Source organism: Hypanus sabinus, chromosome 11 (assembly GCF_030144855.1).
Source record: "Hypanus sabinus isolate sHypSab1 chromosome 11, sHypSab1.hap1, whole genome shotgun sequence".
Classification (NCBI taxonomy): domain Eukaryota; kingdom Metazoa; phylum Chordata; class Chondrichthyes; order Myliobatiformes; family Dasyatidae; genus Hypanus; species Hypanus sabinus.
In genome coordinates this window covers 37512613-37536870 of record NC_082716.1, presented here as the reverse complement: position 1 = coordinate 37536870, position 24258 = coordinate 37512613, and the positions used below count along the sequence as shown (strand labels likewise).

General features: G+C 38.4%; 1 protein-coding gene across 7 annotated transcripts in view; it reads left to right on the top strand.

Annotated features, from left to right (window-relative positions):
- Positions 1–24258, top strand: part of rnf220a (ring finger protein 220a) — a 467383-nt gene that overhangs the window by 294705 nt on the left and 148420 nt on the right. For 3 of the 7 annotated variants that reach the window (XM_059984135.1, XM_059984131.1, XM_059984132.1), the window contains exons 4-6: positions 54–99; positions 10975–11049; positions 22745–22840. In XM_059984135.1, coding sequence (XP_059840118.1) covers positions 54–99; positions 10975–11049; positions 22745–22840 — 217 coding nt within the window. The remainder of the gene's footprint in view (positions 1–53; positions 100–10974; positions 11050–22744; positions 22841–24258) is intronic. The other 4 variants (XM_059984137.1, XM_059984134.1, XM_059984136.1 and 1 more) reach the window with 2 other exon arrangements.

Here is a 24258-nt window from a genome sequence, read left to right as displayed (position 1 = left end):
GCAAGACATGGACTGCAATAAAGTGAAATAATTATTTCCTGTTTCTTCGACAGTAAGCACTCCATGTTGAAGGACAGCACACTCCAAGGGACTGTGAAGGTAAGTGAGCCTAAGCAGATGTTAAAATGGAAGTCATAGAAAAAAATAGATGTAATGAATGAAATAACAGAAAGGAGAACAGAATGAAGAATATAGAGAACACAAATTGAAGAAAGGAATGCAAAAAATGAGCAAAGTGCAAACGTAAAAGGCAGCTGGAAAACTAAGAATTACATAATATTTCAAGAGAGGAGATGAAAGAATTAAGTCATGGAATATATAAATAGCAATAGCTCAAGGAAAGCGAGAAGACAAGAAAAAAAAATTGAGGAAAAGAGCCTTTTAACTGACATGAGAACAGTCCGGTCCCTGAAGTGCTTCATTTCCAGTTAAGTTAGAATTAATTCCTTGTTAAACAAGCACTCTTAAAGGACTTTCAGCTGCCTCAGAGTGGGATTAAGGATCAGAAAATAATCGCAGACCATCATCAATCCCGTATAAGAACGGAGTGTTAAAATGCAGCACCATGAGACAGCTAACTTTTGGCAGCTACTGTAACCTTTATTGCAGAAATCTTTTCTTGAATTTGGTGCTGCTTTGAGAATATTCACGTCAAGGGCCTTTAAATGGAGACTTAAAAGCACTTACTATACTTACAAAAATAGCCTTCTATTCTCTGGAGCTGAGGCTTTTCCTTGCTTGTAACACATGGACTAATTTAAGCTTAACTAAGTGAAATTACATGTAAAACAATTAAAATGTCAATTCTTTTTTTTTCCAAAAAAAGTGATGTATCAAATGTATCCGTTTGTAACTAACCAATTGCTTTATAAGGAAGAATTAATAGCATAGAGATTATTTAACACGATTTTGTTACATGGCACCAAAACTTTATCAAAGTATGCCTTGATGGTAAGCGCTGCTTAAAGTTTATTATGGTAATATATTTTAATTTTCCGTTTTCCTCAAAAGAAAATACTTTGCCTGTTTCTTTTTCCTCTTACTCCTCTATGAATCCTATTTCCTTAGAAGGTAGCATTCCTCAGGCAGTAAACTGGACACACAATGCATTTGTCCATAGTGTTCACAAAAGCTTTGATGCTGAGCATCTGAAGGTAGGTTAACAGCAGGGCACATCACCTGGCTTCTTTAAGAACATGCTTCCAGTTTTGGTAGCTGGAAAGTTTACATGAACAGGAAATCTGACCATTAATGCAGGTATGCTCAGTATCAGTTGCAAGACTTCAGCTGCATCCCCTATAGGACCAGCCAACCAGTCAACTTCCATAACTGTAGCCCACTGCTGGACCCTGGGCAGTTCTTCAAAGGGTATTCTTTCTCCACAGATAAAACTCAGCAAGATAAAATAATGTTGAACAGAATCAAAATACGGTTTTCAAATGTAGCACAACTGAATCTGGCTCACCAGTCCACGTGAACTTCATGGTCTGCCCTCAGTCCCAAAATCACTTGCTTTAATAAATTGCTGTTTTAACACCATGTATTCCTATTTGGCCACCCTTGCTGAGCATAGTTCACATTTATGTAGAGTTATAGCATGCAAGTATTCTTAAAGAACATTTTTATTTTGCACATCTGCCTCGGATTTTTCAAGTTCCAGAGATGAAAATGTGATGTTAACAGGTTCACTGCTCTACAGTGAGCTGTGGAATCTAAGAGCAAGTTGACTAAGAAATGTTAACACTTCAATACAGATTTCTACAAATTATGAATGAAAGGTAGTGATGGGCAGCTTTTAATTATTCAGCCACAGAGCTCTACTAAATATAAGAATGAGGAGATTTTTTCCCCCTGTTTCTTTTTATCCTTAAAAACATTAGGAATCAACCATTGGCAGGTTGTCAACCTCAAGCCAATGATTTGCTACCACAAATTTTAATAGTTAAACGTTCTGGGAAGTTTCCAATCATGAGTTCCCAATGAGTGCAAGGAAATTTCCTTACGTTTTATTTGAGAAAGGGCAGAGAGTTGTTTTGTTACCCAATCAAGAAAGCCTGGGGTTCCCACGGAATTTGGGCTTGTCACCATATATTACATATCAAGAGAAAAAGACCAGAAAGCTATGTTATGATGATGCTCTGTTTTAAAGCTTATACATGGCATAAGACTAGCACAATAAATGGCTTAAGAATATATTTTCTAGCAGATAGAGGAAGTATATTGGATAAGTATTTGAAAATACAGTACTGTATAAGCAAACAGGCAGATTGCAAACTGTAAACAACAAGGAAGTCTTGCTGCAATAATAAAAGGCCCTGGTGGGTCTGCATTTGGAACATTATGTACAGTTCTCTAAGGAAGGATACATTAGCAATAGAAGGAGTGCAATGAAGGTTCACCAGACTGATTTCTGCAAATGGGAAATGACCTGTAAGGATAAACTAGCCAGGCTGGGCTTTTATTTTCTAGAGCTTAGAAGAGGGAGATATAATTTAACTGAAGCATACAAAGTTCTTACAGTTCCAATAAAAGGATGATGTTTCCCTTGAATAGAGTGTCTCAGAAAAGAGATTACAGATTCAGAGTAAGGAGCTGGCTGTTCAGAATGGAGAAGAGATGACATTTCTAGTTTAGTGAATCCTGAATTTTTCAATCCAATTGTGCTATTGATGTTCATCCACTGAGTACGTTCGAGAAAGAATGACACATTTTTGGATGTTAAAAGAATCAAAGAGTACGGGCTCAGTACAGGAAAGCAGCAGTGAGGTAAAAAAAATATCATTTCTGATCCGATTGACTGGTCGAGCAGGTGCAAGGGGCCAAATAGGCTACTCCTGCCTCTTGTTTCTTAAATTTTTATATAATTGGCAGTATTTTTAAAAAGCTGGTACATGCACGATGGGTTGAATGCCAGCTTTCTGTGCTGTATTATTGTATGATTCCAAAAGGAGAGAAACAGAAATTAATGCAAAATCTTAAATCGTCTACCGCTTTGTCCCTATTCTTTTATAGGCTTTGAATAATTTGTTGAGCTTCATCTCATAGGAGATATGGTTCAACTTGGAAGATTTCAGAATGTTATAATGTGATGTTTTGTGTAACGAAATTTCATTTGTCAAGTTGAGATGAGCAATATCCAAATTGTAGCATGCAGTCCATAGATTATGTCTATATTATATTTAGTTACATGCAATTAAACAAATATTATTGAAAATATTCAGGCAGAGAAGTAAGCCGTTAATATATCAGTATCGGGCCTGGGATAAATTTCTCTTTCCACAGCTGTCTAATCGCGGAATACTTTCAGCATTTTCTGTTTTATTTCAGATTTCCAGCATTGTAGTATTTTGCTTTAGATTAACTACATGTAATTACAAATTAGGACCTGTTTGCAGATAAGAGACTTTAATGTTTGCATAGCAGAAGGACAATTTAGTTTGAAGAGATTTGGAATTCCTTTCAGTGAACTGAAAGGAATGTGTTTTTACATATCAAAATGCTACATTTGAGTCAAATATTATTTAACTTGAATTTTTTGTACTCAAGTAGTTGCAGTTTTGCAGTTTATGTTTAAAATAGACAGCAGACATCCACTATGTTCTGAATTTATGTCTGCCATAGATAAATTGTTTTAATGACTTAATCGATCTACATCAACAGTCATCACCCATCTAGTCCCATACAAGCTTATGTGGCCTCTGGCTTTCTGCAGCGCTACTCCTAAATGATCAGTGCTGTTTGATTTGTGACTTACCTCACTGCATTTAAAACATCTGAATTAATTTCTTGGATCTCTGAGGTCTGCTTGGTTAACCTCTGCTCCAGTCCTGGGAGAGCTAAATAGTTGAGTTACTGAGTGGCTGGTCCGCAGGGCAGCGTTAGGCCTCCCACCAGAGCTTGCAGTTTTACAGCTTCCTTGCTAGTGTACTTGCCACTTTTCACAGTGGTCAAGAAATTCCTATTCTTGAATCACAAGCAGGAGAAAATCTGCCGATGCTGGAAATCCAAGCAACACACACTAAGTGCTGGAGTAACTCAGCAAGCCAGGCTACATCTATGGAAAAGAGTAAACCGTCAATGTTTTGGGCCAAGACCTTTCACCAAGACTGGAAAAAAAGATGAGAAGTCAGAGTAGGAAGGTGGGAGGAGGGGTGGAAGAAATACAAGGTCCCCCCACCTTCTTACTCTGTCTTCTCATCTTTTTTTTCTCCAGTCCCGATAAAGGGTCTTGACTGAAATCATTGACTGTTTACTCTTCTCTATAATGCTGCCTGGCCTGCTGAGTTCCTCCAGCATTTTGTGTGTGCTGCTAAGACTCCTGTAAGCCTTTGTTTTCCAGTCTGCAATGCCTTGTATCTTCAGTTTGGATAACCATCACCTCATACTTGATAATCATATCTTATTAAAATTTTGCCTCCATTTTGACTTACTTCATCATTGGGGAACATAATAGCAGCAACCCTAAATTGGATTGAGGTTTGTATAGGACTTTTCATAGAATCTAAAGTACTATGGCACGGGAAAAGGCCCCTCAACCCTTGACGTTGTGTTGAACTAATGAAGCTAGTCATGTCTAATTAGTCATCTTCCTTCTGGTCACACATGGTCCATGTCCCTGTACTCTCTGCATTTTCATATGTCTACCTAAGAACCTCTTGAATGCCTCTATTATATCTACCTCCACCATTGCCTCTGGCAGCAGATTCCAGGCATTTCTTCCCCCTTCCCCCCCCCCCCCCCCAGCAATCGGGTAGATGATGCAAAAACCTAAGAACATGTACCACTAGGCTCAAAGACAGCTTCTACTCTGCTATTATAAGCCTCTCGGACAGACCCCTTATACACTAAGGTCCTTAATCTACTTCGTCATGGACTGTGAACTTTATTTGTTTACCTGCACTGCATTTTCTCTGTAGCTGTAACATTATATTCTGCATCCCTTTTTACCCCCTTTTGTATGATCTCGTGGCACTTATATATGGAATGATCCACCTGGATGGCTTGCAAACAAAAGTTCTTCACTGTGGGTGTGACAATTAAAAAAACACAAATAAAGTGTGATGAATGTGTGATTCAAATCTGCTAATCTTCATTCTGCCAAGAAACAATAAGAAATTATATTGTTAGAAAGTCAGTATCTGGGTAATTCTGTCTCTGAATAGCCACAATACCATCTTTTGTCTCTTTGGTCACGTTTATGTGCCAAGTAAGAGGCTGTCCTTGGGTGTTAAACAGGTTCCAGAGATCCAGAAGTCAACTTTGTCCATAAATTGGAAAATGTACTTGTATCCCTCGATATTGTTTCCATACCTCCACAGTGTTAAGTCGTAAATGCACAAGACTGAAAAGAAAAAAAAACAATTTCTAAAAGTAGAGTGAGATAGGAAAACAGCTCTGCCATTTTTAGGAATGAATGTGAACATAAACAGTAGACGTTTGAATTTCATATTATTATGGGTGCTTGATCATATGTAGGGAGCATCCATAATTCAGGCATTTGTAATGCAAGGATGGCCTGGAAACTATAAACTCTTCCTACCACTTTCTCCATACATTACTTATTTGGAATTCGAGATGCTCAGCAGCTTTAATTTTTTTCACTCATGAGCCTCTTGGTACATGTCCAGTGTTATTTCAATTGAGAAGCATCTTGGCCCCCTGTTTAGTCAGAATGTTTAAATTCATCAACCAGGACTTAGCATCTCATTTACACATTCTGTAAGGTAATGGAAATAGTAATTTAAGTGATCAACAATTCTTTAACAACATACCTTAATTCCCAGTTTCTAAGGAGCACAAAAACAGAAATCTTCATTGATGAGTTCATTACTACACTCATTGCTCTTTATGGCTTTGTTGTTGAATTACTGACAAGGACAGGTGTGAGGGCACAGCAAATGCAATCACTCCTGTACAGTTACAAAAAATGATATTGGCCAACTGAACTCATTGTAGTCTGCTTTGGCTGTTGTATCTCCTGTGTCCTACCTTCAAATTCTCTCGGTCTAGCTCTGTCTGTATGCCCGCCAATCTCTCATCTACTGCAAACCTACTCCAACTTATCCATAAAAGTAAAATAATGTTAATGCTGGCAATTTGAAATAAAACCGGAAGATGCTAGGAGCTGTTGAAATCAGTTTGATCAGGACTTCTAAAAGGTAATTTTGTAAAAAGTTTAGTGTATTTCTCTCTGTACAGATTTAGCCTCATCTGCTAACTTTTTCCAGCGTTTTCTGTTTATATTTCAATCCACACTGTTAGAAATCTTACATTGATGTGGTACAATGGATATACAAAGCTAATTGTACAGACCCTGTGTACCCAATAAAAATCCTGAACCACCTTTGCCTCTTGCTAATTTACTCTACTTCATTTTAACCAAATTTTCCTTCATAGGCTTTTGTTTATTTATGTTTAAAATCCTGATTCAGGCTTAAGTTTCTCACTTGCAAACTGAATGATGTGAAATTCCACGTGCCTTTAACATTCTTCCCCAGAGAGACCATTGTTATTAATTATCCTGTCTCATTTACATATGATTCAAGCAGCTTGCCCCCTTATTGGTTCCATAAAGTATTGCTGCTTTATAAAAATCAAGTTAGGCCGTATATGGAGTATTGCATTCAATCCTGGGTCCCCATTATAGGAAGGATGCTGAGGCTTTAGACAGGGTGCAGAAGATGTTTGCCAGGATGCTGAGTGGTTTAGAGGGCATGTGATATGAGGGGAGATCTGTTAGTTTTATAAGATTATGAGGGGCATGGACAGCCAGCATCTTTTCTCAAGGTTGCAATGTCTAATACTAGAGGGCATGAATTTAAGATGACAAAGGGCAGGTTTAAATGAGGTGTGCAGGGTAAGTTCTTTTGCATAAAGAGTGGTAGGTGACTGGAATGAGCTGCCTATTGTGGTTGTGGATTCAGATACTATGGGGAAATTTAAGAGACACTTAAGATAGGCACATGAATGTGCTGGAAATGGAAGGATATGGACATGGTGTAGGGAGAAGGGATTAGTTTAGTTGGATATTTGATTACTAATTTAATTAGTTCAGCCTAACACCATTATGATTATAATGCCATTAGTTTCAAGGTAAATATGGAAAAGGTGGGTTTGGGCCTCGGGTTGAGATTCTAAATTGGGGTAAGGCCAATTTTGATGGTATCAGGAAAGAACTGGCAAGTATGAATATTTATTTATTTATTGGGATACAGTGCAGAATAGGTCAGTCCAGCCCTTCAAGCCACGCTGGCCAGCAATACCCTGATTTAATCCTAGCCAAATCGTGTGACAATTTACAATGACCAATTAACCTTTGGAGCACCCGGAGGAAATCCATGTGGTCACGGGGACAACGTGCGAAGTTCATATAGGCAAAGCGGGAATTGTACCCCTGCCACCTGTACTTTAAAGTGGTGTGCTACCCGGTATGCTCCCATGATTGGAATAGGTTGTTTACTGGCAATGGTGTACTTGGTAAGTGGGAGGCCTTCAAAGGTGAGATTTTGAGAGTTAGTTGTATGTTCCTGTTAGAAGAAAGGCGAGGATAGCAGGTTTAGGGAACCTTAACTTTCGAGAGATAGTGAGGCCCTGGTTTTGAAGAAGAATGAGATGCATTGCAGATATAGACAGGAAGAAACAAATGCCCTTATTTCCTCAGAGTATAAAAATGCAAGAGAACACTTAAGTAGGGAATCAGGAGGGATAAAAGAAGACATGAGGTTTCTCCAGCAGACAAGGTGAAGGAGAATCCTAAGGACTTCTCTACATATATTAAGAGCAAAAGGATAGCAAGAGACAAAATTGGTTATCTTGAATATCAGAGTAGTTACCTATGTGCGGAGCTGAAAGAGATGGGGGAGGTCTTAAATTGATTGTTTTTGTATCTGTATTTACCTGGGAGATGAACACAGAGTCTGTACGTGCAAGGAAATGCGGCAGTGATGTCATGGACACTGTACAAATTACAGTGGAGGAAGAGGTGTTTGCTGTCTTGAGGCAAACTAGGGTGGATAGATCCCCAAGGTCTGACAAGGTGTTTCCTTTTACCCTTTGGGAGGCTAGTGCAGACATTGCAAGAGCCCTATCAGAGATATTTAAAACATCTTTAGCCAAGAGTTAGATGCTGGACAATTAGAGGATAGCTAATGTTGTTCAGTTATTTGAGAAAGACTGTAAGAACAAGCCAAGAAATTATAAGCCAGTGAACCTGACATCAGTAATGGAAAAGTTATTGGAAGGTACTCTTAAGAGACTAGATACATAAGTATTTGATAAGTCAGAGACTGGTCAACAAGGCTTTGTGTGTGGTAAGTCATGTCTAACCAATCTTGTAGAGTTTTGGGAGGAAATTACCAGGTAAGCTGATGAAAGTAAAGCAGTGGATGTTGTCAACATTGAGTTTAACAAGGCCTTTCACAAGGTCCCATAGGGGAGGTTGGCCAAGAAGTTTCAGTGGCCTGGCATTCAAGATGAGGTAGTAAATTGGATTAGACATTGGCTTTGCAGAGGAAGACAGAGAAGTATTGTAGATGATTGCCTCTCTGACTGAAGGCCTGTGACTAGTGGAGTGTCGCAGGGATTGGTAAACAGGATCAGCAAATTTGCAATGACGCCAAGATTGAGGTGCAGTGAACAGCAAGGAAGACTTTAAGAACTCGTAGCAGGATCTGGACCAGTCGGTAAAATGGGCTGAAAAATGGCAAATGGAATTTAATGTAGACAAGTGTGAAGTGTTGCACTTTGGGAGGGCTAACTCGGGTAGGTCTTGAATGGTGAGAGGTAGGGCATTGAGGATCTGGGAACACCGATCCATTATTCCTTGAAAGTGGCATCACAGGTAGATAGTTCTGTAAGGAAAGCTTTACATTGGCCTTCATACAGCAGTGGGATGTTATCTTGAAATTGGTGAGGCCTGCTTTGGAGTATTTTATGCAGCTTTGGTCACCCACCTAAAAGAAAGACGTAAATAGATCGAAGGAGTGCAGAGAAAATTTCCAAAGGTCTTGCTGGGACTTGTGGTCCCGAGTTACAGGGAAAGGTTGAATATGTTAAGACTTTATTCCGAAGAATGTAGAAGATTGAGGGGAGATTTGATAGAGGTGTACAAAATTACAAGGGGTATAGATAGGGAAAATGCAAGCAGGCTTTTTCCACTGATGTTGGGTGGGAGGTGAAATGTTTAAGGGGAACATGAGGGGGATCTTCTTCACTCGGATGGTGAGAGTGTGGAATGAGCTGCCAGTGCAGGTGGTGGATGTGGGTCAATTTCAACATTTAAGGGTAATTAGGGTAGGTAGATGGATGAGAGAGGTATGGAAGGTTTCGGTCTGAGTGTAGGTCGATAGGACTGAGCAGATTAATGAGCTGGCTCAGAATAGATGGGCTGAAGGGTTAGCTTCTGTGCTGTAGTGTGCTATGACTCTGATTCTTTAATACTGTGGCCTGAAGGGTCTGGTCTTGTGCTATACTTTTCTTTGTTCTATTGTTTTATGTAACTGCTTCAACTGCATGCAATAAACTCTTCCTCAGTGCTAAGTGTGGTGATTTGATTTGCCCTATCCATATGAAGATTTAATTTGCCTTTGATTACAGTGCCTGTTGCAAGCCCCCATTATTTCTTTATTTGCACTCTGCTTTAGAATATAACTACAGTTGGGGAGTGTCCTGTAGATCATGTTCTTTCAGTGACTTCTTCCCTTTTCTACTTAATATCTCCACCAAACTAATTTTACATCTTCAATTTCTGACTTAAAACTGTTTCTCAGTACCACATTGATCTCACTTTCATAAACCAAACCACTAAACTTTTTTTCCCTTGCTCGCTATCCTAAAATTGAAGAACCTTAGAACGTTTAGTTTCAACATTGTAACCTTATTGCTACATCTCCATGGTGGCTATAAGATAATATAATTTACTTCTATTTGTGCTACGGATTTGGACAAGGCCAACAGGCACATGAAAATGATGAAAATTAAATATATATTGCAGACTCTTAATTGTTGCTGGGCGTTATCTTGGTGTTTCTACCTAATAATACTCTGGAAGTCCCTTCTTAGCAAGAAGTTCATTGAGGTAGTTTACCACTACCATTTTGAATACATTATAGACCCTGCCAGCAATATTCATATCCTGTAAATGAATTAATATTTTTCTTAAATCAGTGTGCAGTACATTGTTATGAGGATTTAGTGGGATCCTTAACTGTACAGCCATTCAATACTAGAAAGGACCGATGGCACACTTAATACACATTTTATAAGACCAGAGATTTTGTCCATTGAATAATGACCACTTTAAGGGAAAAGTACCGAAGTATTTGTCTAGGCAATGATAGAAGAAATAGAAATGGAGGATAAGTTTTTATTGGAGCTGAGCTTTTCTTTCATTTAATATACTGACAACCTGGTAGACACAGAAAAAAAGATAGGGAGAGAGAAAGACTTCTTTCAGCCGTCCATAAATGAGGGGATAGCATTTAATAGTCTCAAATGGCTGCCTTAAAGGGAATTCAGTTAACAAAATGTCAGAGGGAAATGCACTTCCATTCACTTTATGACATATGATCCTGCACACGAAGGGAAACAATATTTACAATATGCTACCAATTTCAATTCATTTTAGAGATGTACGACAAAGATTAATTTGTAGGACAGAAAATGGCAAGGGAAAGATGTCTAATGCTTCTCTTTAAAAAGAAGCTGTCTTGAAGTCAGAGGTGTTGCAGCCAACAGGCTTGCAAAGATTAATTGCCTCTCTGCCATTAAACCTAAAATTAGCTGGTGGGGAACATCATGCAAAAGGTTGAAAAGCCATGAATTATTATTTTTAAGCTCCTACCTTTAGAAGATACTTTTCCCTCTTGCAAATGTCACTTGTGCTGAGCTAGCTGGTTGTGTAAAAGTTATGTTTTTTAATCATGCTGCGCAAATTATTTTTTTGATTAATTTTTCCTCGCTTTTATCGTTTCTCAGCCTCTTAGCACAACTGCTGACCTGCACAACACCCTTTCTTCAAGTACAGAAAGAAGAAAAGGAGGGAGAGAACAGGTGATGACTCAATGAGGGTCCCTGATTTTCCACTTCTATAGATCCCAGTGTGGCAGAAACATGTCAAAGATATTGAGTGTTCTGGTGATACTGCAAAAGACTTTGTCCTTCACTGTCTTCTGGTGCTGTATCATTATTAAGTATCTTCCATCAAAATGCTTTTAACATCTGCTTTCCCTTCAAACAGTGTGAGCACCATAACTGAGATTTTTTTTCTCTGCTGATTTTTACAGGGAGAAATTGAGCTTTGAAGTGTCTGTTTTTGAGGTGATCCTGCCATCCCTAAAATGCCCTAAAATGACATATGTGGTGCCTCAGTATATTTATGGGGTAACTGACATCAGAGGGTACCCACATGCATGCAATGAATGTCCATTGCAAATATACATGACACTAATGCTCCTATCTTGGAACACCATGCTCTAGTTCATGACCTTTTAGTATCTGATGGCTGGGCCTGTGTTCCATAGCAAGTCTGAACCCCCCTCACTTGAGATCTTGTTCTGTTTTACTTTCTGGCTGCTGCTATGATCTTCAAGTGTTTTGTGACCTTAGAAAGTTTTTCAGGTTTCTGTAGGCGGTGGTGTGGCTTGTACCAAAGAACTTTTCACCAAAATGCTTCGTTGGAACTTGCCACCCGGCATAGTCACAAATAGAGCAGGTCTTTATTACCAAATGCCATGAAAGTGCTGTGAGAATGCGTCTAGCTCCTTCTTGGTTGAAATATTTGTGACATCTTACTTTGCAATCTGCTGTTTACATAAATATGATTATTTAAAGAAAACTAGTCATATCTTATTCCCTTGGGTGGGGAAAGCATCAGATCAGACAGTATAAAGCTTCCCCAGAGATATTTATTGCATGCCCATAACTTTCAGGGTGTACACCCTACGAGGGGTGATTGATAAGTTTGTGGCCTAAGGTAGGCAGAGATGAGTTATACAGCTCTCGTTATATGCACATGCAGTTTAACTCTTTGAGTGATTATGCAGAAAGTTTGAAGTTAATAACTCAACAGGGGTGATTGATAAGTTTGTGGCCTAAGGCAGAAGGAGATGAGTTATTATCTTCAAACTTTCTGCATAATCACTCAAAGAGTTGACCTGCATCTGCATGTAATGAGAGCTGTATAACTCATCTCCTTATACCTTAGGCCACAAACTTATCAATCACCCCTGCTGTGGACGTACTCTGGAGGTCCAAGATCCGTATGCTCCACGACTGCTGGACTACGTGTGTAAATGTAGGAGGGGACTATGTTGAAAAATAAATGTGTTAGGTTTTCTAAAATTGACTTCGCCTTCCTTAGGCTACAAACTTATCAATCACCCCTTGGATACAAAAACTAAAGAGGATTCCATTCCTTCAGCATCCTTGTGGTATGTCAACATAGTGATCAATGTCTGGCAGCTATGAAGATGCTTCATTCTGTAGCAGTCTATTGCAATGTGCTTTAGCAAGCACAATGTACCAAAACATGATGGCTATTGCGTAACAAGGGCTTTCTACTGACGATATGTCTGATAATTCTGATACTTACCCCACATTAGCAGTCTTATACTTGGTGTTGTGAAGGCCATCAGGTTACATTTATGCCTTACAAAAGAACACTGGCAGGCTGAAATAGCACTTCCAGCTTGGATCATTTTGGAGCAGCTCTGCAGTTCTCAGCAGGGTAGATGTTAAGATTCATGACCAAACAACAGTAAACCAAGGTTCAGTAGCTTTGTAGAGGATGGAGAAAGAGGGAAAGAATCAATCCAGTTAACCTCCTTCTGCCTGTGCAATTTGTGAAGAACTTATTTGAGATCTCTGTTGCTAATTGTGACTCCAGCACCCAAAGCACTATTGGCTTCCCAATGTGTTCCTTCTATTGCTGAACAACATAGCTTCCATTTGGCCACAATTCTAAATATAAGCTACTAGAAATTCAACAAACAGAATTGTGGCATGTTGCATAGCGAAATGAACAAGTCATTTGTGCTGTCCCTTTGGTGCCAGTCCTTTCTTGTTCCAGTTCTGCTTTGCAAAGCTCCCTCAGTGGGCTGCTGGGATGTGGGGGAGGGGTGGCAGATATCCTACAGGAAGCTCATAGACAAGTGTGGGGTCCTGACGATTATGGTTTGGCACTGTCAACCTGCGAGAGAAAGGGAAGCATGAGTGAGTGATGGATTTGAGTAACGTGGCTATCATGGTGATAAAAGCTGCATATAAGTCTTAGCAGTGGTAACTAAGCATTGGAACATATGAACTTAAGTACAGGTCTTGACTGACAGTGGTAGGTGAGTGATGGGGCTATTTTCTGAGTCCAGTAGCAAAAGCAAAGTAGATAGGAAATGACACATTAGAAAATGCATTCATTGACCTCTACTGCTCATATGAGGTCACTGAACTTCTTTCAGCACTGCACACAGGGACTCAGTGCATGACTCTTGTTATTAATCAAGACGGCTTTCTGCTCCTACTGTTAATGCATTGTTTTTTACGGGCCACCTACATATTCTACCCTGTGTTCACTTCTCTGCCCTCAGCAATTTCATATTTCCTCCTCCAAGGCCTTCAGTAGATCATCCGTAAAGCTCGGAGGCTGCTCTCTCCTATATTGTTTCATTTATTACAATTTCTCGGGTCAAAGTCTGTTGTAGAATGACTTTCAGTACCTGCTACACCCAAGGCACTCCTTCCCTTTAAGAGCCAGAGGCTAGCTTAAAGCAATGCAAAAGAGCTTTAAATGGGCAGTTGTGAAACCTACTGTGTAGCTATTACAGGCTGGATTCTGAAATCATTGCTGTCAGTGGTCGTGAGTGAAATGCATTTCAGGATTCTGATTAATAGTCATGGACCTGTATGTTGACTCTCCCTCTTCCCACAAAGGAGTCCTGACCTGCTGAGTATTTCCGCATTTTCTGTTTTTGTTTTAAATTCCAGCATCTATAGATTTTTTTGATTATGTTCAACAGGACCCACACATTTTCAGTCATTACCCCATTTATTTTGAAATATATTTTTCAAAAGATCTTTCCTTAGCCCTTTTTCAAACTTATGATTGGTATTGGGTCCTCTTAACCTCTCCAATGCAGAGTAACAGTTACATTTTGGAAAGTTATAAACTTAGTGGCCACTTTTTAGTTACAGGAATGGAACCCAGTGTGGTCTTCTGCTGCTGTAGCCCAGCCACTTCAAAGTTTAGCGTGTCGTGCATTCAAAGGTGCACTTCTGCACACCACTGTTGTAATGCATGGTTATTTCAGTTGCTGTCACCCTCCTGGCATCTTAAACAAGTGTGACCATTCTCACTCTGACCTCTCTCATTAACAAGGTGTTTATGCCCACAGAACTACTGCTTACTGGTTTTTTTTTGTTTATCGCACTATTCTCCGTAAACTCCAGAGACTGGTGTGTGTGAAAATCTCGGGAGATTCGCAGTTTCCGAGATGCTCAAACCACCCTGTCTGGCGCCCACAATTGTTCCACGGTTAAAGTCACTTAGATCATATTTATTCCCCATTCTGATCTTTGGCCTAAATAACAACTGAACCTCTTGACCATGTCTGCATGTTTTTATGTATTGAGCTTGATGGCTGACTGGATATTTGTATTAACAAGCAGGTGTACGTGTCTACCTAATAAAGTCTAAAGTGAGTGTATTTCTTTGCTTTCCTCCAGGAATACTGAAAATGTGAATGTAATCCCAATCATGTTATTCAATTTTGATCCTTAATCTTCACTGCTAGTTTCTTAAAATAAAATAGAACCTTGATGATTCAGATCACTGTAAAGGGGAAAGCAAGGAGCTGGACCCACTGCAGTTTCCTAGTGTCACAATAGGTCTACAGCAGAGGTAATCTCACTAGCTGTCCACTCGCCTTTGTACCATGTGGACAATAAAAAATACCTACAGATATACATACCTGGTCATACCTACATCGAGCCGCTGTTTATTGATTACAGCTCAGCGTTTAACACCATCAATAACCTAATCAATAAGCTCCATTCCTGGGCTTCTGTACTTCTTTCTACAGCAGGGTCCTTGACTTCCTCATCAGGAGACCACAGTCTGTGTGGATCAGAAGTGACATCTGCTCCTCGTGGACAGTCAACACTGGTGCAGCTCAATGACGCATGCTTAGCCCACTGCTCTTCTCTCCCTACACCCCTGACTGTGAGGCTGGGCACAGCTCACACCTCATCTAAAAAAATTTGCCGATGATGCCACTTCTGTTGGCAGAATTTTAGATGGTGTTGCGGAGTGGAACAGGAGTGAGATAGATCAACTGGTTGAGTGGTATCGCAATAGCAACCTTGGACTCAACATCAATAAGACTGAGGAATTGAATGTGGACTTCAGGAAAGGGAAGTTGAAGGAACGCATATGGGCCCTCATTGAGTGATCAGCAGTGGAATGGGTAAGTATTTTCAAGTTGCAGGTTGTCAAAATCTTTGAAGATCTATCCTGGGCCCAGCATATTGATGTAATTACAAAGAAGGCATGACAGTGACTATATTTCATTAGGAGTTTGAGGAGATTTGGCATATCACCAAAGACTATAGCGAATTTCTACAGATGTACCGTGGAGAGCATTCTAACCAGTTGCATCGTTGTCTGGTATGAAGGGGCAAATGCACGGATTGGAAAGATCTGTAGAAAGTTGAAAATTCAGTCAGCTCCATCATGGGCACTAGCCTCCCCTGTATTGAAGACATTTTCAAAAGGCAATCCCTCAGAAAGGCAGCATCCATCACTAAGGACCCCCATCACTAAGGACATGCCTTCTTCTCATTGCTACCGTCAAGGAGGTGGTTCAGGGGCCTGAAGCCACACATTCAAATTTTTTGGAACTATTTCTTCCCTCCACTTTCAAATTTCTGAATAGACAATGTTACTCTCGTTTTGTGTACTTACTTAATTTATTTTTTTTATCCACAGTGGATTTCAGTTAACTGGGCTATTGGTTAATCGAGGCAGCTGCTTACTTGGGGCAACTCTTAAATAACATAAGCTAATCGAGAAAATGGCCAGAATTGGCTTTGTTTAGTTTGGACACTGTGCCACTTAATTGTGGAGGAGTCTGTTGCCAAACAGTTGCTAACAAGTGTTAGATGCAGGACTTGTGTGGCCTTAGGCACTTCTCTGCACTTAGAGCAAACAGTTTTTAAATAGCGTTATATGCTTATGTTCAAAAAGCAGTGATTTTTGTCACTGATAGTTTACAAGAAATAAGCAGTAAGACAATTCAGAACTGTTTTGTTCACTGCAGTTTCAAGCATTCAGGCTTGAAGATGCCGGAAACAGCTGGGAGTGAAAGTGATACAATTACATTACTTGAACAAGTTAAGAACTATGAAGAATTTGACAATCACCTTGAATGTTAAACTGAAAATGAAGATTTAGAGGATGCAGCCATCAATAGCACATTGTGTGAAGGCAGTTCATTATCGACACTTGGTGTCTGCACTGATTTTATTCATTTACAGTCAATCAAAAGAATGTGGCAACATCCAGGTACACTGGATGAATTCCTCCATTGATAACAATTAGGAACTAATACACAGTTTAATAGTAATGTAGTTGTCTTGATAGTGTTTTAATGTGTTCTGTATTTCATTTAAATACATAATTTGTTACTCAATTAAACTATAGTTTGTTTTTTATAGTATTTTTAGCTGTTTCCATGAAACTTCAGTTAATTGGAGCAGCCACCTAATTGGGCCAAAATGTATTGGTCCCAATGTGTCCCAATTAACTGGAATCCACTCCATATATTTCTTACTGTAATTTATATAGCTTTTAACATTACATTTTGCGCTGTACTGCTGCAACAAACTTCATGACACATACCAGTGATATTAGTCCCGATTCTGATTCTGAGTGTCATGTTGATTAGTCTTTGGAAATCTATGGTGACAGTTTGTAGAACTCTTGGATTCATGAATTTTCAGCAGTTCAGAGTAGTGTTTCTGCATCTATGTGAATTTCGACGTTGTTCAGCTTGGATTCCCATTCTGTGGTTTGCAGCAACATAGCAATCATGACCACACTTTATAACAGCTTAACTAACAATCATTACTATAAAGCCAAATAAAAAGTCTCTTAGAAACCACAGCTCCAAACCATGGGATTGAAGAACATAAACAAATGTCATAATGTTGTTCTTCACAAGTACTTTAATCAGCTTAAATGAAGCTTAAGCAAAGGCTTGCAAAAATATTCTAACAAAAAGGTTGGTAATAATATATTGGCAACACATCCCTGGAATTGAAAGTATTCCAGCATCAACTGAGCTTCCTTTTAAATGTAACTTCCATCTTCTTCATTTGTTGGCAATTCAATTATGGCTGTTTTTCTTCAGTTGGGTGTTATTACTTCTAATGCTACCAATACACTTTGTATCATCAATGAGATTGTAATTAAATAGGAAAATTGTCAGAGCTTGCCAGGTGAAAACCTTTGGTCTTCCTGCATGCTCTGCATGGCTGAGCAACGAAGGGGCAAGTGACAGGGCCAACACCTGGGACTTAACGTATTGGGATCTACAGCACCAAATATCTATTTATGTGGACCAATTATGATTAAACAAAGCAGCCTGTGCCATCATTAAAATAGCTGCTTCTGCAGAGTTGAATTTGAGTAGATGTATCCAATGAACAGCCAATATGGGATGTGATAGAAAGGGCCAAACTAGTTTCCAATGATTTTAATAATATTTTGCATGTCTCTGTAAACTAAGAAATCTTTAAAATCAATGCAGTATTAATCTCTTTCCACTAGATGCCCCCATCAGTAAATGCCTCTGCAAAAGATATCAGTGACAGTGGTTAAAATCATGTTGACCTTTCCTTCTGTCCGGCTTTGGCCTTCTGAATATTTTACACTCCGGTCTGAGTGAATGCTGTTAATTCCAGCAATACTCTGATGCTACATCATCTAACTGCCACATACTTACTGAGTCGAGTGCCACAATGGGCAACTGCAACCATTGGTCCTCATGAAAAATGGAATATGCTTTATGGCATTGGATGATTGATAGTGCTCCATTTCTGCACTGCAGTTCAAAATAACAATATTTATTGTTAAAAAAATAAAATGCTAAAATTGTAACAACTGCCCTATGTCCCTTTTTGTCATCACAGAATAATCGATTATTCACCCAGACAACCTGCAACTGTTTGGCATTAAAAGATCTATTATTTGTGACACTCATATAATGCACACAGCCACAGAAGAACAGTATTATTTGGTATCAGTGGCTCTTGCACTTCCACTTCGCATGCAAGGGAGGTGTTTGGAAGCGAGCAGCTCCACAGTATTTAAGAATAGTTTATTAAGCCGAGCTGTAGCCGTATGTAGAAGAGGGCTTGAGATTGACATGTTTGGGATTAGTTCGGCCCTACATTTTTCAGAGGTCGTCTCCATGGATCTCGGAGGCTGTGAAATAAATGGGCCTTGCTTTAGCAGCTGGCCAAAAGTATGAAACCAATACATAACATTTAATTCCACTGTCTGCATAGGGAGAATACCGATTATTCAGTTATTTGATTAATACAGGAATGAGCTTCTACTTGACTAAAACTATTGTGGACTATTAATCATTTGACCTCTATTTTAAATAAAAAGGCTTTGGAAAAGAAAGAAAGTAATTTATATTGCTAAAATACTACTATGGCACATCCTGGACATCACTTCAGTCCCATGACTAAAGAAGAGGGATTCTATATCAGTGGTTAAAGTCAAAGTCTTACCATCAAGTCTTCTTTTTACCAGTTATAAGTACTTTCACTTCATTTTGTTTCTGCTGATTAAAAAATATCTGATATTCTACTAAATAAGCTGCTGATCTCTCTGGGAGAGAGGGATCCACAAAGAACAGCTGTTTGGCTGTGACCTCTCAGGAAATTACTTAATACTCGTTGTGAGTTGATATAGTTCACAAAACAGCCGAGGCTACTAACTTCACTAATTCAACTCTCATATCTTGTACCCTCTCTGCTTGTTTCCCTTATGATATCATTAACATTTATTATTTAAAACTGAAGTTGATTAATAGGCAGCTAAGATAAAAAAGTAAACTATTTCCTATTCTTATTATTGATTTTTTAAAACAGATTGTAACTATAAACTTTTTAATTACTGTAGTATAGCGCAATTCTTGTTTCCCATGTGTAATGACAATGTATTTAGTTAGAACATTAATAATAAAAGTAATGATTTATTAAAATGTTGGGAAATATACAACTGTGTGCCCAGAGGACACGTATAAGTTACAGGCTGTCTGACATCAGAATGATTTTATTTGAATGATTGGGAGCAGAGTGACAAGGATGCTTCTAACACTTACTGCAATGTTATGAAGATAGGCTGACAGAATTTGACGTTCTCATTGAATAAAAAAAAGATATGGCGTGAATCAGGTCTTTAAAATGCCGTGAGGCAGGGATAACGTGGATATAAGCAGGTTATTTAACTTAAAATTTGATTGTACGTCTAGAGCACACAAGTACAAAATTGACACGCCTCAAGCAAGACTAGAGATTAGAAGAAATTGTTTTTCCCTTCCACACAATTGTAGATATGTAGAACAGATTCCTATCAAAAACAGTTAATGTTACATTGATTAAATCCTTGAAAAATACCAGGATGATATATCTGACTGTGAAAGGGATTGAAGATTATAGGAATAAGATGTGGCTTAGATAATAATTCTAAGAAGTCAAATAGGACGTGTCTTCTTGAAACCAATAGAACTGGTCTGGCTATAAGATATTTTAGATGGATATCCGGTATTTTTAGGCAAACAGTCTTTGGCCTCAGGAAAAGATTATACAATAAGTTTTCTTTTCATGGAAATAATTATTTACCTCTCTCAGCACCTAGAAAAGCTCAAAAGAAAGGAATTTGATTTTTCATTGTTTTGGGCCCTTCAGAAAGGATAGACTTAATCGAGTATGTTGGCTTTCCTTGTTTCATTTTGACTCTACATGTTATGACTATCATAATACATTATTGATGTACAATAGATTAAAAAATTATCACTTTGTATATATTAATATATTTTGCACACAGTTAACTGGGAACTCCAAGTAAATGTGTATTTGTTTCTGATTTAATTTTGGTTGAGGTTTTCAATGTTATCACTTTATTGCCCAGAACACACATTTAGAACTGTTAGCTAAAGCTCATGTATCTGAAGACAAATCAAAAGCTGCGAAACTGGCTGAGCAGCAGAAAGCAGAGGGATAAGTGAAGGTACTCAAATGGGTATCTGACTAATGGGGTCCAGTGAGGATATGCATTAGGGCAAAAACTATTTATGGTATTTATAAATAACTAGGTTATTGAAATAGAAAGCTGATGACATAAAGATAAGGAGCACTGTAAGTGCTGTGGATGGAAGTATAAAATGATATGAAGAGATGGAATAGATTCAGTAAATAAGCTAATTAGTAGTTATATGGATATCATCATAAGGCAAGTTTGAGCTCATCCAGTTTAGACCTAAAAAAGCTGGAATACAACACTGGCTAAATGGTGAAAAACTAAAAGCTGTGAAGGTCCAAAAATCCATAATGTCAGGTACAGGAAATAATGGGGGAAAAAAAAACTAATGGCTTACTGACCTTTAGATATAGTGGAACGGAACACAAGAAGGTTTTGTCAGTTATGAAAAAGAAACACACCTTAAATATTGTGAACTATTTTGGTCACCACACTTTAGGAATGATGTATTAGCCTGATAAGAAGCGCTGAATAAACTTAGTGATGATATTGTTGTTGCGTGAATGAAGTCACCAGAGAGAAGATATGAAGCAGCTTCTTTATTCGACAAAACAAGGTACAGCAGGCATCAGATTGAGACCCTGTTGATGGAAAGGTCTGCTCGGCCCAGCCCAACACGACATTTTATGTGCTAAAGATCAAAGATAAATTCAGGACAATTCAAATAAATCCAAATTAACAATGGCTTTTTTGAACCTCCCTTCTTCGCACCCATATTACAGACACCAAATACACAGAAATAAATCAGCATTGTCTACTCATTTTCTGAGAGTTGCATTTTAGATTTAATCTTCAGTGCATATTCAGATCTGAAGGTTGTTTGCTGAAGTCAATATTCGCTTTATGTCCTAACCTCAAAAAGACCCTATCAATGCCTTGACACAGGGTTAAAATATAAGGGAAATTACACAAGTTAAAGTTGTATTCTCTGAAATGTAAAAGCTAAAATAGGAGCAAGTGAATGTTTTCAAGGTATTGAGGGATAAAGAGAGATAAATAATGTCTGTTGGCTGAGGAATTGAGGACTTGGGGCCACAATCTAAAAACTGGGAGAGATATTCCAGGATGAAGTTAAGAAACATTTATGCAAAATATGGTCTGATACTGGTCGCAATTCATACCCAGTTATATTTTAAATTTTAAATCTAAGATTGGTTAACAAAAATCCAGAGAAGATAGCAAATGTTATAGGGCAAAGGTTGTTGCATAAGGTTTGATCACAAATCAATATTGTTAGCTGTATTTTCTAGCTCTTCAGCTGTAGCTCTCCATTTTCACCTGAATTAATAGATGTATGTGGTGCTCTTGTTCCAGAAAAAATTTAGAAAACACAGAAAGCAAATGTCCCTGCTTTAAAAACTCTCAAGTTAACTCTAGAGAGATTTAAATTGTATCCTATCTGTTCAATCAACCTTTTTGAACCACTTTAATACCAGCCTAAAGTTATGCTTTAATTTTGGCTGCTTTGTGAATCCCTGCTTTTAATTAGCACTAGAACCTTTTTCCAGATTTTAGTTGTTCAACCAGTTGTGCATGTTCCAGTTACATAGGTTCTGATCTCTGGAGTTCTATCTCTCTTTCCCACCTCCAAAATCACAACAAAGCTTTCAGTCATCTTTTCTACCCACTCCAAATGAAACTTGGTATCTAATTCTATTTTATAACGCTCCTAAAAAGTGCCTCACAATGTTATGTAAATAGAAAATTGCTCTATAAATGACAGTTGTTCCTAAACTTCAGGTAGTGTTGAGCGAAAGAAATCTTTGTGAAGCCATCTTTGTAAAACTTCACATTGGCTTTCATGGGATTAACATCATCTTCTGATTCTCAAGCTGTGATGCACAATTTTATCCACTGCAAGCAGAAACTGAGCTATAGCAGATTCCAGGCTTGCTGCATAAATTCACATAAACAAGCTTTTTTTTAATACGTTCAAAGCCTTAGAAATACTTTTACAGCCTGTTATCTGCCTTTGTCTCAGTATAAAGGTGGTCTTTGTAAGTGTTTAATCTTGCTGGCACATTGGTAAGAGTACGTGGGTAAACAGGAAGGAAAATCAGTAGAGGACGCCAGAAAATGCATATATCGTAAGCGATAATTTGAACATATAAATTGGTATCTATCTTTTTCATTAAGAAATTATGAAATTTTATAATATAACAAGAGTAAGAACACAAAACTCTGGATATTTCCTTCTGAGGAAGTAAGTGTTAGTAAGACATGGTGAGTGATGAGAAGAGCCTGCCCTGAGACAGCGCCAGAATCATTTGTACACTGGTGCTGTGCATTCTTATCAACTTTCTTTTTATAATATTAAGCCTTTCTAAAATCTGCATGTTTTGGTTTTCATTTGCAGGGAAGACACAAGTGTTGCATTGGAAGTGTTGTGTTTTTAACAGATATCCTTTCCTTTTTCTACAGTCAGTTTTGCTATCAGCACCAATTAAAAGGGAAGGGGAGTCACCTACAGCGTCACCTCTCTCTGCAGACGACACTCATCACTCCGACAGATACCAGGTGGGAAAAGGCAAAGAATGGCATCCATTGATGGCTGTAAGGACCCAGGTGCAAAGTGACTCTTATGCATATCTGGACAAAGATCCAACTATTTGATTTCTTTTAAAGAGAAGAGATATAAGAATCAGGAAGCCCTTTTCAAAAAAGATCTCATCCATTTGCTTTATATAAAGAATATTATATATAATATAGAGAATGTTACATGTTAATAGGACTTACTTTTCAATCAGGACATCATTTACATGGGAAATTTCATCAGCAGGGGTCATTTTAAATAGGAATTCTCAGCAGAATTCATTAATAAAAAATCAAAATCTTACAAGGAGTAAATGACAAAAGGGGAAAGTGAATCTGAGGTCAGTTCTATGAGTTTTAGGCAAAATTTCAAGTAATCAGCAATTATGATTATCCTCAAAATAATAAAAAAAATCAATATAATGCTAACTCATCCTGAAAAGTTGCATAACCTTGATCACGTTAGTCAAACAGCATCATTGAAGCAAGTTGATTCCATCATTTGCAATGAATAATTCTTCTTTTATTAGCCATATTAAAGATTTTGATATCCAGCTGTCTTCTAGTAGCCACTGAAAAATACCATTTCAGTAGTAGGAATAAATAAATATACCCCAGCAAAAGCGGTTTGTAACACTGTTCATTATGTCAACTGGAAAACTAAAAAGCAATTTTCATGGCATGTGAGTTTCAGGTAAAGGACGTTGGCCTAGCAATTCAATCACATAGTGCTTGCTTTTTTTTGTATTGAAATGTGATGCAAAATTGTGATAGCATGCATAATGCAATATATCATCACTTTCAATCGTAAGGTTACGTGCATGTGGTAGGCACATGCACAAAATACATGGAAGATGCAGGGGTGATGTCAGGAGTTGTGCAATGCATCATTGAAACCTCCTATTCCTTATTGATTTATGCACATCCAATTAACAAGCAGCTTAGCCACACAGAAGAAATTAGGCCTAAACAATGGCCAACACAAATTTATTCTGTTTAAAGGGATTTCCAGTTATTTGCTACTCTTCTGAGCAGTCAGTCAAAGCAGAGCTTATTGAAATCTCAAGATTCCATGTCTCTAGCGAATTGGAGGCGACACCGCATTCTCTCCAGTGTGAAAGTACAGGTAATATGTTTGAGGCCCTGCTGAGCCTCCATTGTGACCAGGAGCAAGATGAGAGAAGAACCTCTTGTTCTATTTTGTTTCCAGAAGCCAGGTTTGAACTTCAATCTGTCCAAACTGCAAAGCACATGGAAGCTGAGAGAAGTGACAGAGATCTGTTACCTGCTCCAGGCAAAACCTCAGTCATACACACGAGTGGATTGCTCTACTTACAGATACAAATAATACTAATGCCCTGTTTTTACAGCCCCTAAATCTTTCTATTCACAGTTTACTTCTC